Source organism: Theobroma cacao, chromosome 10 (assembly GCF_000208745.1).
Source record: "Theobroma cacao cultivar B97-61/B2 chromosome 10, Criollo_cocoa_genome_V2, whole genome shotgun sequence".
NCBI lineage: Eukaryota > Viridiplantae > Streptophyta > Magnoliopsida > Malvales > Malvaceae > Theobroma > Theobroma cacao.
In genome coordinates, this window is record NC_030859.1 from 21,797,745 (window position 1) to 21,815,964 (window position 18,220).

The window sequence follows — 18,220 nt, forward strand, 5'->3', positions numbered from 1 at the left end:
TGGTATTATTAGAAATTAAATATCATATTTCAATTTATAAAGGTTGTATCTTTCTGCTGAAATTACGATCTACACCAAATGAGCTTAGATTGTTAATTTTTGTATAAATATTGACATTAAAAAAGATTGTAGTTGGAATATTTATTGTTGTTTTTAAGAAGAGAGTGTCATATGTTCAAGAAAAAGAAGAAAGAAGAAATTATATTACATACTCATTTTAGACTTAACAAAATGCTAGAGAAATAAATGTTTTCCGTGATCTTGATTCTTTAGGTATTTATCTGACAAGACTTGGAAACTCTTTTATTATCTTTCCATAAATATTTTCTTCTTCAAGCTTCTGTGACTTTCGTATATGAGCATTTGGTTCATTGGTTGGTGTTCTCCAATTAAAAAAAAAAAATCATTGACTTTCAACACTGTAAACAAAAAGCCTTCAAGTTCCCTCTGGACGGTAAATTCTTTCGATTAATCTGATTGAATCCGATTGCTTCAGAGATGGTTCATTCTTGGTATTATTGGACACTAAATATCATTTTTGAGTTTATAAAGATTGTATCATTCTGCTGAGGTCACGATCCATGCCAAATGAGATTAGATTGTTAATTTTTGTAAGAATAGTGACATGGAAAAAGAAAATAGTTGAAACAATTATTATTGTTGTTAGGAAGAGAGTGTCATATATTTAAGAAAAAGAAGAATGAAGAAATTATCATATACTCATTTTAAACTTAACAAAATGCTAGAGAAATAAATATTTTCCTTAATCTTGATTCTTTAGTTATTTGTCTAATAAGAGTTGGAAGCTCTTTTATTGATATTTTAAAAGAAGTAATATATCGTGTTTGTTCTGTTTTTGTTTTCAATTATTCAATGGATAAAAGACTCTTCTTGGTTTTTTTACATGTCATAATGAAAGGAAGGCATGGTCATTTGCAAAATAAGGTTGGAAGTTACTTTTGCCAAGTGTGCCAAAAATCCTTTGATCTCTTTGATGGTTTGGAGCATCATTACAATCCTCTTCGAACCAAACACAAAGGAGTGGTGCTTTACAAAAGATGCAACCAACTACATAGGGAGCACATGTAGAACAAGTTCCAAGCGGAGAAAAAGGTGAAAGTTAGAGATAATTAAAACCCAAAACTCTCTCTCTACTGATCATGAAAAGGTAAACGATAATAATTTGATAAGTTTTTGGTTGTTTAGTATCTTGACATATTAATAGTAAGTAGTAAAGAGTAGTAAATAATGCAAACATGTTAAGGGATAATAGAGATAGGAATTCGATAGTGGAGTTTCAGGTTTCAACATAATACTCGAAATCTAATTCTTCATTATTCACTTATATTTTATGTGTTTTAATTCAAATTGATCTCTTAAAAATCAACTTACATGTGTAATAGAGTTGATATCTTAGGTTTAATTATATAAAATATAAGTGTATTGCAACCGATTTTGAAAAAACTCAAAACGAGTTAAACGTGCGTATTAAATAGGTGGCATGTGTATTTTATGGTTTCTTGTGGCATCCCCCTCGGGGCCCACTCCAAGGTATTGTATGGTCTGGGTCTATTTTGTGTGCCCCGCTGCAGCAGTTCTGGCACATGAACCTTTTCGATCCCATGGATCGAACCCAAGACCTTTTTCTCCCCACGAAGGGAACACCTTTAACCATTTCAGATAGACCCAGACCATACAATACCTTGGAGTAGGCCTCGAGGGGGATGCCACACTTCCCAAATCTTAAAGCGGGTGCATTGGAAAATATTCATACGTTACAGGATGAGAAAAGCTTAATTCATCACTATGTTGTTTTCAAGGTCGTGTTACCTCAAGAAGTCATTGGGAGAATAGAATTAAAATTGTAGTTATTTATAATAACTATTGGGAAATGAATGATGTGTAATTGGGTAGTTGAGGGTATTTACACAAGCCATATAGGCAACATAAGGTTTATGGTAGTAATTCAGCTGGTTGGGGTGTAATAATAGTAAATTAAAACTCACTTGGAGGAATTTGAGTTTCTTCTAGACAAAATGGTTATTGTGATCTTTGTTGAGTGTTGACATGTTCAATAGCGTTTTGATTTTACAAGTTTCCAAACATTCATCTTTTATAAAATTTATTTACCTTGCATTTGGATTCTCTAATGTGAATTGATATTTGAATTGTAACTGAGCAATACTAATCTTATAAGTAGATCCAAGTCAAATTATTTGCTATTGTTCCATTAGTGTATTATTGGATTGCATGCTGTAAATACTTGATTTTGGTTAATACCTATTCTTTATATAATTATATTACAACATAATACAGTACAAAGAATAACTAGAACAAGTGAAGTGCTACTTCACACAAAATAACTAGAACAAGTGAAACACTACTTAGTATAGAACAACTAGAATAAGTAGAGCACCACTCCATATGGAATAACTAATATAAGTAGAACAACTACTTCACATAGAATAATCACTTCACTTGGATGGCAGTGAAAGCAACTCGGAATAAGTGGTAGGGTTCATGGGTTACTTTCATTTTGGGATGTTTCGGAGAGTTTGGCTTGGTGGCTCAGATATGGAGATAGTTAAGAGGTCTTCCTATTAACTATTTCCTGAAATACAAGTATTTCACCCTCCTATCTTGATCCCATATACCTGTTCATATACACCTTCTTCTTTTATATCTGTTCAGTACAACTTCTTCTTTGGTACCTGTTCACGTATAGCTTTTCTTTGATAACTTTTACTCAAGAACAAGTCTTATTACATCTACTTACTTCAATAGCCATATAATGGTTTCTAACCATTACTAGATATTAACTCTCAGTAATGGTTACCTAGCATTAAAATTCTCCTTAATAATATTATTTATTACGTGCATTAAAACATTTTCTTATAACTGTTACTTTTGGCACTATATATAGAGCCTTCACAATTCAAAAAAGGGGACTTTACTCTTTCACTTTTAAAATTACCCGACTCACACTCAAAGCTTTTTTCTTTAGCCTATTCTCACTTAGAATACCTATTCTTTTCTTATTCTCTTCCACCAGCCACAACATTTAGTATTTCAGAAACTGCTTCAATCTTTCTCTCCATCCCCTTTGATACATTTCTTACTTGTTTGCAACGCTTCCTCTTCTTATCACAAGAACCTCATTTACACATGCCTTTAATCTTTTCTACGAAGTAGTAGACATTTTATCCATTGCTGCATGGTCATATACAAAAACAATCATCTGCTCTTGATAATCATTGAAACTCAAACATCTCAAACACTATAAAACTGGCATCGGTGATTTATATATCTTAAGGCCCTAGGATTTTCTCAAACTAGTAATGGTACGTGATTACTGAGATATGTAGCTTATATTCCAATAGAAAATGCTCATTATCTTAAAAATTATATTCTAGTGATTTCCCAAGGATTTGCAGCTTCACAACCTTTTAGCAACAAAAATATCATGTAGTTGATGCAGTTTCTATCAAAGACATTCCTCCCTGAATATCCATTTTTTCGAAATAATGTGAAATTGATTGAATCTTAAAATGGAGAGATTAACAAATAATTGCATAGTATATAAATAATGTATACTTTTAATAAATATCCTATGTTGAGTCATAATATTCACTTTCACACCAAAAAAGGAAAAAACAAAAATTTAAGAGAAGTTTCATGTATTTTGAGTATGTTTGGGTTGACTTTTTTTTTTAATTTAAAAGTTATTATAAAGTTCTTATTAAAAATAATAGCTTTTAAAATTAAACTAAAGTTATTTGGTAAATTTACTTTTTATAAGCTCCTTTTTATAAATAAGTTGTTTGGCAAAACAACTTATATAAACTCTAATTTTTGTTACAATTACCATTAAGGGTATTTAATAAATAATTTTTTATTAATCACGAATTTTTTTGTTCAAAATAAAAAAAATAATTTTATTTTTTATCTATTTAAAATAAAATTTTAAAAATATTAGAAGGATTTGTATATAACATAAAGTTTATAATTAATCATAAATCATAAAAAAAGAGTTTCACAAATAATTTATAAGTAACACATAATTCATAAATAATTTTTTATTGAACAATAATAAATAAATAAAATCAAGAGAAAAAAATTAAATCAAATAAAAAAATAAGAGATGAAAGAAAGCAGTGAGTCGACTATTGGAACTCTTAGTGCCCGTTTGGTGTAATTTATTTTTAACTTATCTATTACTTAAAAGTAGAAGTTGGGCCAAACAGAATTTCGTGAAAAGCTTTTAAAAAAATAGTTTTTTTTTTAAGAATAAAATCTAAAAAAAAAAGCTTAATAAAAAGCTCAAATTATGAGCTTTCTCTTCGCTTTTTTTTTTTTTTAAAAAAACACGCCAGCTTATCAGGAGAGTTATTTTTTCCCCAAAAAATCCTCCCTCAAAAAATACTCCTTCCCTCTCTCCCTATTGATCTCCATTTCCTCTCTCCCTTTCTGCAAATCGAGGGTTTTTTTTGTTTACAAAAATTAAGAGGAACGAAAACTAAAAAAATCAAAACTGCATCCAGGTATTTTTTTTTCTGTTTTGTTTTTCATTTTTTTTATCATTCTTTTTGCTTGGGTTTTGGAAACTCTCTTTATTATTTGATATGATAATTATGTGATATTTGTTTGTTCTTAATTTTTTTTGTGTATATAATATTTATTGATTATGATTGAAGTCAAATAGGTCAACAGTTGTTGAAATGAATTAGATGAAAATTGATTTCCAAACCCTAGATGATATTTTTTTCAATCCTTTTTGTCACAAAGTTGATACTGTTAGACATGATCATATAGGTTGGTCCAAATCTCTAATCTCTTTCAAATTATTTTAAGTTTATTCTTTTTTATTTTAGTTTTAAGTCAGGTTTTAGTATTCCCTAAAAAAATTACAATTTGTTAAGGATTCAGCTGACCAGGTAATTTTTCTTTCTTTTTAGAAAGTTATTTATTAAATATCATTTATGGTAATTTTAATCAAAATTATAGTTTATATAAATTATTTTGCCAAACAACTTGTCTATAAAAAAGAACTTATAAAAAGTAAATTCACCAAACAGTTTTAACTTAATTTTAAAAGTTATTATTTTTTGTAAGAGTTTTATAATAACTTTTAAGTTAGAAAAAAGCCAAGCCAAACACGCTCTTAATCTTAACAATGGAGGATATCCCAAAAAAGAAGAAAAGAAGTCTAAGGTGGTAATAATAATTTAGGAATATCACGTTTAGCTATTGATATCCTTACTAACAAAGTCCACCTCCATGAACAATATTATCTCAACAACCATAATCAACAAATATTATCACAATTTTCATCTAATTTATCTCAACAACCATTGACCTATTTAATTAATTATTTTAATCATAATCATCAAATATTATATACACCATAAAGAAGTTAAGAATAAATAAACATCACATAATTATCATATCAAACAATAAATTGAGAAATATCAACTAATAAAGAGAGTTTTCAAAATACAAAAAAATTATAGAAAATAAAATGAAAAACAAAATAGAAAGAAAAAAAATACCTAAATGCAATTTTGAATTTTAGATCTTTTTTTTGTTAATTTTTGTAAGAACAAAAATCCTAGAATGATGATTTACAAAAAAGGGAGAGAGGAGAGGAAGATCGAAAAGGAAAGAGGGAGGGACTATTTTTTTTAGAGAGACGATCTTTTGGGAAAAAAATAGCTCTCCTAATAAGCTGGCGTGTTTAAAAAAAATAAATAAGAGAAAGCTTCTAATTGGACCTTTTTTTTAAGCTCTTTTTTTTTCAAATATTATTTTTTAAAAAAAAATTATTTTTTAAGAGTTTTTTACGAAATCCTGTTTGGCGCAGTTTGTGCTTTTAAGTAGTAGATAAGTTAAAAACATGTCAGGCCAAACGGGCACTAATTATTGGACCATACACTTTTAAAAATTAATTAGCATTTCTCTCACCAAAATACACATATATAACATCAACTCACATCTGACACTTATACAAACAAAATTTTTAACAAAAATCTAAATTAAATCTTTGTACTTAATTAAATTTAGAGTTTTATCAATTCATGTTTACGAACACTTGTCAAAAATAGTTAAAATATTATTTTTTCTACAAAAATTGCATAATGCACTATTCTTGTAAATCAAAAGAAAAAAATCGACTAATGACAAATTTTCTGTAAATATCACCTTAACCAATGATATTAAAATAGCTAGGCTTGAGAATTTTCCAAAAAGAAGTCTAAGCAGATGGCATTTGCATAGTCATTAATTTATTTTAGAGTATATGTTTCAATGACATATGGAGAAGAGAAGCATGTGAGGCACAAGTGAGCATTTGAAAAGAGAAGAAGTCAAACACATGTTTTTATTTAATCTAACCTATCAATACTCACCATTTTGTTTTTGTATAGTTAGTAACAAACCAACTATTTTTCCCTCTTTAACCTTTTATTCTTTACCTTCTTGTATATAAACAAAGCTTTGTAACTGTTTTTCACTTTGGAATGAATGAGAAAGTTTTTCTTTCTTTCTACAAATATTTTCTTTTCAAACTTCTGTGACTTTCAATACTGCAAACAAAAAGCCTAGTAAACTCTCCTCAAGTTTCCTCTAGTGGTAAATTCTTAGCTTTGTTCCTCTGTTCTTGTGAGTCTTTTAATTGATCTATTTGAATCTGATTGCTTTAAAGAGTTCATTCTTGATATTGCTGGACACTAAATATCATATTTCAATTTATAAAGATTATATCTTTCTGCTGATGTTACGATCTACGCCAAATGAGATTAGATTGTTAATTTTTGTAGAAATAGTGACATTGAAAAAGATAATAGTTGGAATAATTATTGCTATTTTTAGGAAGAGAGCATCATATATTCAAGAAAAGAAGAAAGAAAAAAATTATCTTATACTCATTTTAGACTTAACAAAATGCTAGAAAAATAAATGTTTTCCAAGATCTTGATTTTTCAAGTATTTGTATGATGAGAGTTGGAAGCTCTTTTATTGATTTTTTCACAAATATTTTCTTCTTCAAATTTCCATTACTTTCAACACCACAAACAAAAAGCCTTCAAGTTTCCTTTGGGCGGTAAATTCTTGGTTTTGTTTCTACATTTTGTTAGTCTTTTGATTGATTTGTTTGAATTTGATTGCTTCAAAGATGGTTCATTCATGGTATTATTAGACACTAAATATCATATTTGAGTTTATAAAGATTGTATCGTTCTGCTGCGGTTACGATCCATGTCAATCATATTAAATTGTTAATTTTTGTAGAAATGGTTGTTGTTAGGAAGAAAGTGTCATATATTCAAGAAAAAGAAGGAAGAAATTATCTTATACTCATTTTAAACTTAACAAAATGCTAAAAAAATAAATATTTTCCATGATTCTAATTTTTAAGCTATTTGTCTGACAAGAGTCAGAAGCTCTTTTATTGATCTTTTAAAAGAAATAATATAACGTGTTTGTTCTGTTTTTGTTCTAAGTTATTCAATGGATAAAATACTTATTTTATTTTTTTACATGTCATAATGAAAGGAAGGCATGGTTGTTTGAAAAGTAAGGCTGAAAGTTACTTCTACCAAATGTGCCTTGTGAAAGATGCAACCACCTGCACTATGAGAGAGCACACGTAGAATAAATTGCAGACGAAGAAAAATGTGAAAGTTAGTAATAATTAAGGCCCAGAACTTTCTATTCCTAATCCTTCATAGTGCAATTGATTATGAAAAAGTAAATGGTAATAGTTTAATAAGTTTTTGATTAGTTAGTGTTTGGACATTTTAATAGTAAGTAGTAAAGAGTAGTAAATGGTGTAAACAGGTTAAGGGATAGTAGATATAAGAATTCGATAGTGAAATTTCAAGTTTCAACGTAAAATCTGAAATCTAGTTCTTCATTATTCACTTATATTTTATATGTTCTAATTCAAATTGATCTCTTAAAAATCAACTTACATGTGTTATAGAGTTGATATCTAAGGTTTAGTTACGTAAAATATAAGTGTATTGCAACCAATTTTGAAAAAACTCAAAACGTGTTAAAATTGTGTGAAAAAACGTGCTTTTTAAATGGATGGTGCGTGTGTGCCCTAAAAACGTGAGATTTCGGTCATGTTTCTTCTCGTAGCTTTAGAATTTTAATTTTAATTTATTGGGTAGTTTTTCAAAGTTTTATATGGTTTTAAAATAATAATTATTTAATATTTATACATTTTTATCCATATTTATATATTTTTATTAATTTATATTCATGTTTTTATAAATTTATTTTATTATAAAATATTATGGCATGCGGGGAGTCACTATCCTTAAATTAACCTCAAATATTATATACTCTTAAGTTGAAATTATATGTATAATTGAAAGAATGTATTTATTTTCTAAATTCAAGACCCTAAGTTTTAATTTAATATCTTAGGGTTTAGAGCTTAGGATTCTTGGTTTAGGGTTTAGAGTTCAAGGTTTAGAGTTTATTTGCTAGTTCATAATATAATAAAAGTAGAAAAGATTAATATGTTCGCTAGACAATCTTTTAAAGAAATGCGAGTTTTGAATTTTCTTTGCTTCAACAATCTACTTTGCTTTATTATTCTCTACAAACTACTTGGTTTATTAATTTTCTTGTTTTATTTTACACAAACACTAATTAAATTTGAGTATTAGTTATATACACTAAAAATTAAATTTGAGTACTAGTTACCTGTTTGCATTGAAAGTGAAATTTGAGTATGACGGTTTGAATTGAAAGAGAAATTTGATTGCTAGCATGAAGAAGAAAGAAGAAGAAAGAGGAGAAAAAAAAAGTATCAAGATTTAAGTTCTTGTTAAACTCAAAATTTAGATTTTCAGTAAGCTCTTGTCACGTGAAAAAATGTCATTTGATAGCATTTAGCTATAGAACAAAGTTGAAGAAAATGGTGACAAAGCGTAAGGAATTTTTTGTCTTCTAGGTGGAGAAATGAAGTGCTTTTTTTACTTTTTTTTTTTTTAACTTTCAATACTTGTACATCTAAATTAGGATGCTCATAACTACAAATATATTATAGCTTCTTATTTTATCAACAGATGACTCTTTCATCTATGATTAGCTTAGGAATCAAAAATTAATATAGTAAATAGTAATTTGTATATATTTCCCTCTTGAAGTCCTTATTTTAATCGACTAAACTAAAAAAGGAAAAAAAAACTTTCTCGTGCGATCACAGGACACACCTTTTTACTCAAAGTTGGTTAATTCAGTTACACTATTTTTAGTCTTGGCATAAAGCTCTCTCTTTTATAAAAGGCCTTGTTATATTCTCAATGGCATGCTCTGCAAACAAAAGGCCTAGTTAAACTCTCTTCAAGTTTACCGTTCATTCTTAAGAAACTGCAACTCCCAACTTTTGCTCTCAGTAAATTTCTATTCAATGTTCTTCATATCTTTCACACTCATTATTTCTCTTTGTGAAGGATTTTCAGTTATTCTTCGTTTGTTGTGGGCTCCCTTTTAGTTTAATGAAAAATAAAGAAGTTTTAGGTTCTTTATTTGGTTTGTTGGGTGCATAGAATCAAAAGAAACATAGAGACATAGTTTTTGTCCTTAAAGAAACATGGGTCCTAAATTTTCTTTGGTTTTATTCTTCTATCTTTTATTTCTAAACAAACTATGTTTCTTGAGTAAGTAATCAGTTCCCTATTTTCTTACATCTTTCTCATGCAATTTGCATGAAAACAAGAAGGCAAAACCAAAAAAAAAAAAAAACCATAGTTATTGTTTATTTTTTAAGGGTTTAGGTTTCAAGGTTTGGTGTTTTTTTCTGTTGGAAGATTCTCTTAGCATTACCCTGTTAAAGGTTTATTGATTTAAAATATAAAGTATATAAGGGAGGGGTACATGAAACTTACATCCAATAACATATAAAATAAATCATAAAGATGCTTAAGAGAAAGGACTACTTCTTTTGCATATGATCTATGAAAGCATAAACTAAGTAGTATTACTTTCTTACAAGAAATAAAATAATTAAGGAGTATTACTCCCTTACACATGTTTAAATCTAATATAGGGTTGATTAATCCTATCAAGCTTCAAAGCATCTTTTAATTAATCTTCGGCATTAATGAACACATTACGCCCTTGATGTGAATAACCTCAGTTAGAAAGAAGTTCACAGGTTGATTACCTTCACGAAGAATATGAGTGATTTTATAGGAAAAATTCTGCAAACATTCTTCTATAAAAGCTAAAATATATATAGTATCATAAGATCTGGAAGTCCCTTCCATTATCATATTCACTACCACTCTAGCATCCATTTCAATCCAAATTTTGGAAAAATTATAGTCATGGCATAAAAATAGCCCTCTTTTACGTGTAAGAAGCTTGGCTTTCATCGAGTTATTGAGGCCAAAATTTTTTGAAAATCTAAAAAATAGCATACTTGGATGGTTGCGCACAACACCTCCTTTTGCAACCTTTTGAAATTGGTTTTTCAAGCTCCCATCGACATTCAACTTTATTTCATCAAGGCATGGCTTCAACCATTTAGTAATTTGGGGTGGTGTAGGTGGTTAATTTGGAAAGTTGATCATCCACAGCTTTGCAATTTGCATATCTCTTTCCATTGCCATTTGTGTAGTAGATTCTCTTTATAAAGCTGCATCAATAATCACATAATATGCCATATAACACGGTGAGGATAAACTCCTAAATGCATGTGTTTAGCATTATTCCGTTCAACCCATAGGAACCAACATATTAAAATATGCATTAAAACTTGAATATGTCTATGCTTTGTGTAGTTGCCTAAATAAAGCCATGCCCAAACCACCTGCATAATGTTTTGTGGCTGAATAACAAAACCCTAAAAAAATTGAGCAAAAAAATTTCAAACCTGGCGCGCAGTTCGACCTTGCAAAAATACATGAAGCAAAGTTTCCTCAGAACGACAAGATTGGCATTTTGATACCAATTGAAACCGCTTAGCTTTTAAGTGCATTTCAATAGGTAACCATCCGTGAATTACTCACTAAGAAAAGAATGAAATTGTAAGTGGGATGCTTCTATGCCACACTAACTCGAAAACATTACTCAATGTTTTTTTGATAAATTATATCCCAAGCACTCGTAGTAGAAAAATCATCATTAGAAGTAGGAACCCAATATATGACATCATCACAAGAATTTTCAATGCGAATTTCAATGATGTTTTCAACTATAAATTCAGGGAGAAAGACTTTAATTTATCTATATCCCATTTATCATTGTAGACACTACCTATATTACCTTTTTATCTTATCTACCTTTAAGAATTAATCATCATTACCATAGTTTAATTTTATTCACTTATTATCTTCAGGTTAATTTGGGCTTAATTTAACTTCTATTTCTATTTTTGTATAGACTGACTTTCATTAATCTCATAGGCCAATGTCCAGTCCAAAATTGAAAAATTGAGCTTTGGGGTTGTTGGGCAGCTTTGGGCACATTGGTCGTCTAATATAAAAAATTAGTCCAATAAAACTAATGCAACTAAAGATGGATCCAAACAATTAAAACAGATTAAAACACTAATCAAAGATTAAATTTCCAAACAAAATCTGGAATACTCCAAAAACAGATGAAATAAATAAAGTTTAAAAAAAAAAGAGAAAAAGTTGGACAATTGGCACAATGAGCTGTGCCAAATGCGAAAACTCGCGTCTGACAGAAAGTGGAAACGTCACCCCAAGATTGGAATTAAGTATAAAAACTCTACTATAGCAGCTACAAAAAACCACAACAGCAACCAAAAATCAAAAGAGAAACCCTAAGTTTTCTAGCAGCCTAAACCACAATCTACAATAAAAAAAAAATGATGAAAAGCAACCGAAAATAGGGAGTAACTACGGAAAAGAAATGGGATTTCTACTTTTTTTCTCTCTCACGGTGAGTAGAGATTCAGAAGTTTTTTGGAAGGGGATTGGATCGGATAAAAAGGGGGAGTGAACTTGGGTTTGGTGCCACCAGTTAGAGGGTATTAAAGCCTGGGTTTAGTGCTGCTGGTTAGAAGATAAAGTTTAGGTTTAGTTACCGCCGGTTAGAGAGGGAAAGTTTGGGTAAGTGTCGTCGGTTAGAGGGTATTAAAGCCTGGGTTTGGTGCCGCCGTGCAACGACCTCTCCCTGGTCGCTGCCGGGGTCTAAGACTTTCGAAAAAGACCCGCTAAGTCTCGAACAAGTCTGTCTAGAATTTGCTCGTTAAACTACTACATTCAATCACCATATAATATTGATACTTCATATACTAAATTGAACCATAAATATAAAAATCAATACAAACTTTTTCCTTTTTATTCGTAAGTATATGCATTTAAAATCTATAATCTCCAAATTAATACTTATATAAAAATTTAGAATTCGTTTACAACTTAATAAATAAAATTCTACGACTTGATCTCTAATAGCGAAGCGACTCGGAATAAAATGCTAGAAGATGCTTTTACCTATTCACGGTGGATCGAACGCGTCACTGACTACACGTTAAGTTAATTACTATCTGCAAAAGGAGAAATAAAGGGGTGTAAGTCTCATAAACTCAGTGATAATCATCAACTTAGCAAGTNAGTCTCATTGACTCAGTGATAATCATCGACTTAGCAAGTAGGGCGTAGATGGGAAACAAGCAAATAGCAGATCAGTGAATATAAAAATGCAGGATTATAAAAGTAATTCATTTCAAACGAGGGTTTGTGCCACATATAAAAATCGAGAATTTCTTAAAAAGTATAAATAATAGAGGTAATAAAATTTTCCACATCAAAATATATTAATAATAATTTTCGAATAAAATCAATAAAATTTAGCAAGCACCGACGAAATCAAATAATATTTAAAATCATTTTAAACAAAAAAAATACTTTTAAAAACTATTTGGTGGGAGACAAATTAAAAAAAAAGTTGCCTACTAGATCGAAACTCAAAACTCGAAGGTGATATATAACCTTTGATGAATAGTGAAAGTGACTATTAGTTCAAAACTCAAGGGTGATGACTTTTGATGAATAATGAAGATTTTTGATGAATAGTTATTAATTCATTCAATAAAAATCTTCTTTCGCTGTCTTTCTCACTGAATCAAACTCATTTTGTATTAAAACTCTAAAGAGGAAATTTCAGATTTCCTATTTGTAGTTTTTTTTTGGGTGTTTTTGTTGAATCCTAAAAGTATAATGCCATTAATCCCAAGAGCAACATAGCGGGGTTCTATATTCTGCTCTTGAAATTGTATATTAACAATAGTGTTTCCTGTTTCCTGCAGCCTTCTCATAAGCCATTAGGTTCAGCCTCTAGATCTAGCTCAATTGCGTTTCAGTAACTTCTGCTAAAACCCTCATATCTGCAGTGTTTAGTATTTTTTGAGTTTTGTTGAAATTTTGGTGCATCGTAGGATGTTTTCTGGCTTTTTGATGAGTGCCAAGATCTGGATACGGTGATATTCTGCAATTATATGTGCATGTTGATGTGAATTTCCCTGTCCGCCACTATGTCATGCTTCTAGCATTAAACTTTCTTGGCTTCTTTGCGAAATGTTATGTAATATTCTTTCTACTTCTAATACAGAGGCTGCCATGCAGAAAGGAGTTACAATAAGCTACTTAGTGGGAGAAAGCTAATGTCTAAAATGGCTAATTCTGAAGTGAAGGAAGCAGCATCAGACTCCACTGCTGGGAAAATGATATTTGAGCCCATCTTGGAGGATGGAGTTTTCCGATTTGATTGCTCTGCAAACGATAGAGATGCAGCATATCCAAGTCTTTCATTTATGAATAGCAACGACAGGGATGTACCAATCATGAGTAACAAGGTTCCTTTGTATATCCCTTCTTTTGAGTGCCTTTTGGGACAGCAGCTTGTCAAACTTGAGGTCTGTTATTGCAATGCTTTTTTGTATTTGTGGCCTCTGCAAATCATTGATCCTTTTTTATTCTGCATATTATATTTTTACTTTGCTGGTGCACTTTTCTGGTAGATTTTGAAGTCTTCTGTGCACTTCTTTATTCATTAACTCATCTGATGGACTTTGCTTTTTGTTAAGCTTCCTGTTGGTACCTCATTTTATGGAACTGGAGAAGTTAGCGGGCAGCTAGAGCGAACAGGAAAAAAAGTGAGTGATTTTGTAGAACATGGCCACCATAGAACGTATTTTCTTCCCACTTTTTTGCTGGTGATAAGTAAAACTTCTTGTAGGTTTTTACATGGAACACAGATGCATGGGGTTATGGTCCTGGAACTACATCCTTGTACCAATCACATCCTTGGGTGCTGGCTGTTCTTCCAAATGGGGAGGCATTGGGAATTCTAGCTGACACGACAAGGCGCTGTGAGGTGTAGTGACTTTCTGTTATTAAGTTATGCAATGAATACCTACTAAAGACTATTCTAGATTTATATATTTGCCTTTTAATGGTCAAACAAACCTGTTCTCTAGCAGATTGATCTAAGGATCAAATGCAGAATTCAGTTTAATGCTCCAGCCTCATTTCCTGTTATTACATTTGGTCCATTTCCTTCACCCAGTGCAGTTTTGACATCTTTATCTCATGCAATTGGTAATTTCCAAACCTACACAACTATTGCACCTTGAATCTACATCTTTTTGAAATTTATTTTTGCAGCCATGATTATTTATTGTTCTCGTTACATTCTACTATATCTTTCATGCATACTGTATGATTGTCTCACTTTTGTTTTGTGTTTGGTGAGGCATAATTTTGGAAATTGGATGACAAGCACTATCTTTGACCTCTGGGTTTGATTTCAAGAATCTACCACTGGAGGCATTTAAGTGAATTAACTAGAGAAAAGAATAGCATGGAAACAAAAGTTTTCAATTTGAGTAGGCATGTGAGAATGATAAATTCATAGAAATTCAGTTCAAGCAAATGCGATTTTGAAATGTTCTACTCTAATAGGATCAATAGCAATGTTATCGTTGATAGTTCAGGTGCTATTGTGAGTTAGGAATTACCAACTAGTTGATGAGGTTGATAGACGTAACAGTTTCTTTTATTCAGTTGTTATTTAAATATGATCTTTTTGACAGCGGTACATTTTTATTAACTTATAAATCTATGCTCAGGAACTGTTTTTATGGCTCCAAAATGGTCTTTAGGCTATCACCAATGCCGTTGGAGCTATGACTCTGAGGAGAGAGTTCTTGAGGTTAGTGCTTAGTTATCTAAGTTGCTGAAATGCTGTTCTCCAGAGTCTTTTTATCCACCTCATATCTATAAGGATTCTTCATTCTTGAAAATGGTAATACCTAATATGTAACCAATATATGTAGGTTGCAAGAAAGTTTTGGGAGAAGGGTATACCTTGTGACGTGATATGGATGGATATCGATTACATGGATGGCTTTCGTTATTTCACTTTTGACAAGGCATGTTCTTCCCCTGATGATCTTTATGGATTTTAGTTGTGGTACTCCTAACATATGACAGATACAGGGAGGCCTGCCTATGTGGACATGTGGTGGGTTATAGGTTTGTGACCAAGAAGAATTTGTGTTTAGATGTCAACAAGGATCAGGTTGACTTGTCATTTGATCACAAAAGATAGGGTTAAAGCAGGGATTGATTCCAAATATCTGGTTGATTAGGATTTATTTGATGTAAATGCAGGGATTTGACTTTGATCAGGTTTCATGCCTCATTAAAGTTGTTTTCAACATCTCTAAGTTTGAGTACTGTTTGTGTATTTCTTGAGATTTCTAATGCATACTCACTTAAAAGTCTTATAGTAATCTATTGAACAGGTTCAACAAATATCACTTGTAGGTTGGAACTGCAAAAAATTACAATTCTGCCCTCTGTAGTGCCGACTAAACAATTTCATGCTTTCTATAGTGGCAGCTATTACCCAATAAATTATCATCTATGTTTTGAGATATGCCAAGTGGCAATAATTCCTTTCATTATTGACACGTAGAAGTGAAACTTCAAATAGTTGTTGTATTAAAAATGAATGTTGATGATTTCCCTCAGGAGCGTTTCCCAGATCCAAAGTCTTTGGTGAAAGATCTCCACCATATTGGTTTCAAGGCAATATGGATGCCTGACCCAGGGATTAAACATGAAAAGGGTTACTTTGTTTATGATAGTGGGACTGATCATGATGCTTGGATACAGGAAGCAAATGGGATGTATTTTGTTGGTATTCTCCTTCGCAAATTCATATTTGTAAGCTTAATTCCGATTCTTATTATTTGTGATAAGGTATTTTCCTCCTTTCTTAGGGGATGTGTGGCCAGGGCCTTGTGTTTTTCCTGATTTTACACAGTCAAAAATTCGTTCTTGGTGGGCGAATTTAGTTAGAGATTTCATTTCTAATGGTGTCGATGGTATATGGAATGATATGAATGAGCCAGCTATTTTTAAGGTGATTTGCAAAATCCTCTTTATGCTTGCATGCTTTTTTTTTTTGTCCATTGGTGATTGTTGTCACTCTGCTCTTGACAAGCTATAACAAAAACAATGCCTGAGAGCAACATTCACCGGGGTGACAATGAACTTGGTGGTCATCAAAGTCATGCACACTATCACAATGTACTGTTCCTGAACATTTGCAGTCGCAAGTAATTCTCAAATAAACTATTGATTGCATATGTTTTTTTTAAGCCTTTTTTCTTGATATTGGTTACTATGTTAGGCATATGGGATGCTAATGGCAAGATCAACTTATGAAGAGATGGAACTAGCTGATAAAAGAAAGCACCCCTTTGTTCTAACTAGAGCTGGATTTATTGCGAGTCAAAGGTATGCTGCAATGTGGACAAGAGATAACCTTTCCAATTGGGAGCACCTTCACATGTCCATCTCCATGGTACTTCAATTGGTAAGTCAATTTTGGAGATCGGGCTATTTGTTTGGTGTAGAGATGGGCTAATGAAACTGTTTCACTGCTTTCTCTACTATAACTTTTCTTTCTCTTACATGAACTATAAGGCTGCAAGGGTGTTTTATTTTTGTGTACGGCATTAAATTGACAGGACATTTACAAAACTTTGTTATTTGCCATTTTTTCTTTCTCTCATGTGAAAGGTTTTAAGGCTGTCAGGGTGGTTGTATGTGCGTGGGAAGTCAATCCTGTGCTTTCTAGATGATAGTGCAAAAAAATAAATAGTTTGTCTATTTATAGGTCAGAAACTGTGGTAATTCTTACATGTGGAGGCTGTTTTCTTTTATAGTAGGTAATTTCTTTCAGGCATTGAAATTCAATATCTTACCTACTACTGGATCAGAAAATCCTTCAAACCATTTTATTAAACACATATACTCAACAATGCACGGCTTTGNTCAGGCATTGAAATTCAATATCTTACCTACTACTGGATCAGAAAATCCTTCAAACCATTTTATTAAACACATATACTCAACAATGCACGGCTTTGTTTTAAATGTTACATTTACATTGTGTACAGGGCCTAAGTGGTCAGCCCCTATCAGGACCTGATATTGGTGGGTTTGCTGGAAATGCAACACCCAAACTTTTTGGACGTTGGATGGGCTTTGGTGCTATGTTTCCATTATGTCATGGGCACTCAGAGACTGACACCATTAACCATGAACCATGGTCATTTGGTGAAGAGGTAACCTTTTTTTCGGTTATAGTGGGGGAAATAGAACACGAAAAAACTAACGTCTAACTAGTTGGGAAAGGGAGAAGTTGGTCAATATAAAAAAAACTCATATCTGATCAGGAACCTCCAATGTGTGTTTTGCAGTTGAAATATGTGTTGAAACAAGAAGGATTGAAAATTATCATTTTACAATTAGTGAGGTTGAGCCCTAAGGGAGTCCATGGTGATTTTCACTGTGTTTGGGAGTTCATTGCCCAAGCGTGATGGCTGAATTGAACAGCTAACAATTTCATTTTAATTCACCATATAAACAATAGAAAATTGAATGGTGAGAGAAGAATGTGGAAAAAAGAAATAGTGGGAGAGAGATGAAGGAAACAAAAGAGCGGTGTGCAAACAGTTAGTACGGTTAGTTCGGTTTTAGATATCCAATAACCAAACCAACCGAACTCTTTTTTAAAAATAACCGAAACTGAACCAAACTAACCGTACTAACCGTTTTAAAAAAGCGTGTGATGACTAAAGAGTTTGGTTCAGTTTCGGTTATTGGGGTTTGGGGGTTGGGGGTTGGGGTTTAGGGTTTAGGGTTTAGGGTTTAGGGTT

General features: G+C 31.4%; 1 protein-coding gene across 1 annotated transcript; it reads left to right on the top strand.

The window, feature by feature from the left end:
* On the top strand, window positions 13,598–17,957 carry LOC18587553 (alpha-glucosidase 2). The gene is made up of 12 exons (XM_018128699.1): window positions 13,598–13,900; window positions 14,072–14,140; window positions 14,224–14,361; window positions 14,468–14,585; window positions 15,116–15,198; window positions 15,323–15,418; window positions 16,023–16,191; window positions 16,274–16,414; window positions 16,495–16,583; window positions 16,687–16,872; window positions 17,459–17,626; window positions 17,762–17,957. Exons 1-12 carry the CDS (start codon window positions 13,649–13,651, stop codon window positions 17,879–17,881), a joined length of 1,629 nt encoding a protein of 542 aa, XP_017984188.1. The 5' UTR covers window positions 13,598–13,648; the 3' UTR covers window positions 17,882–17,957.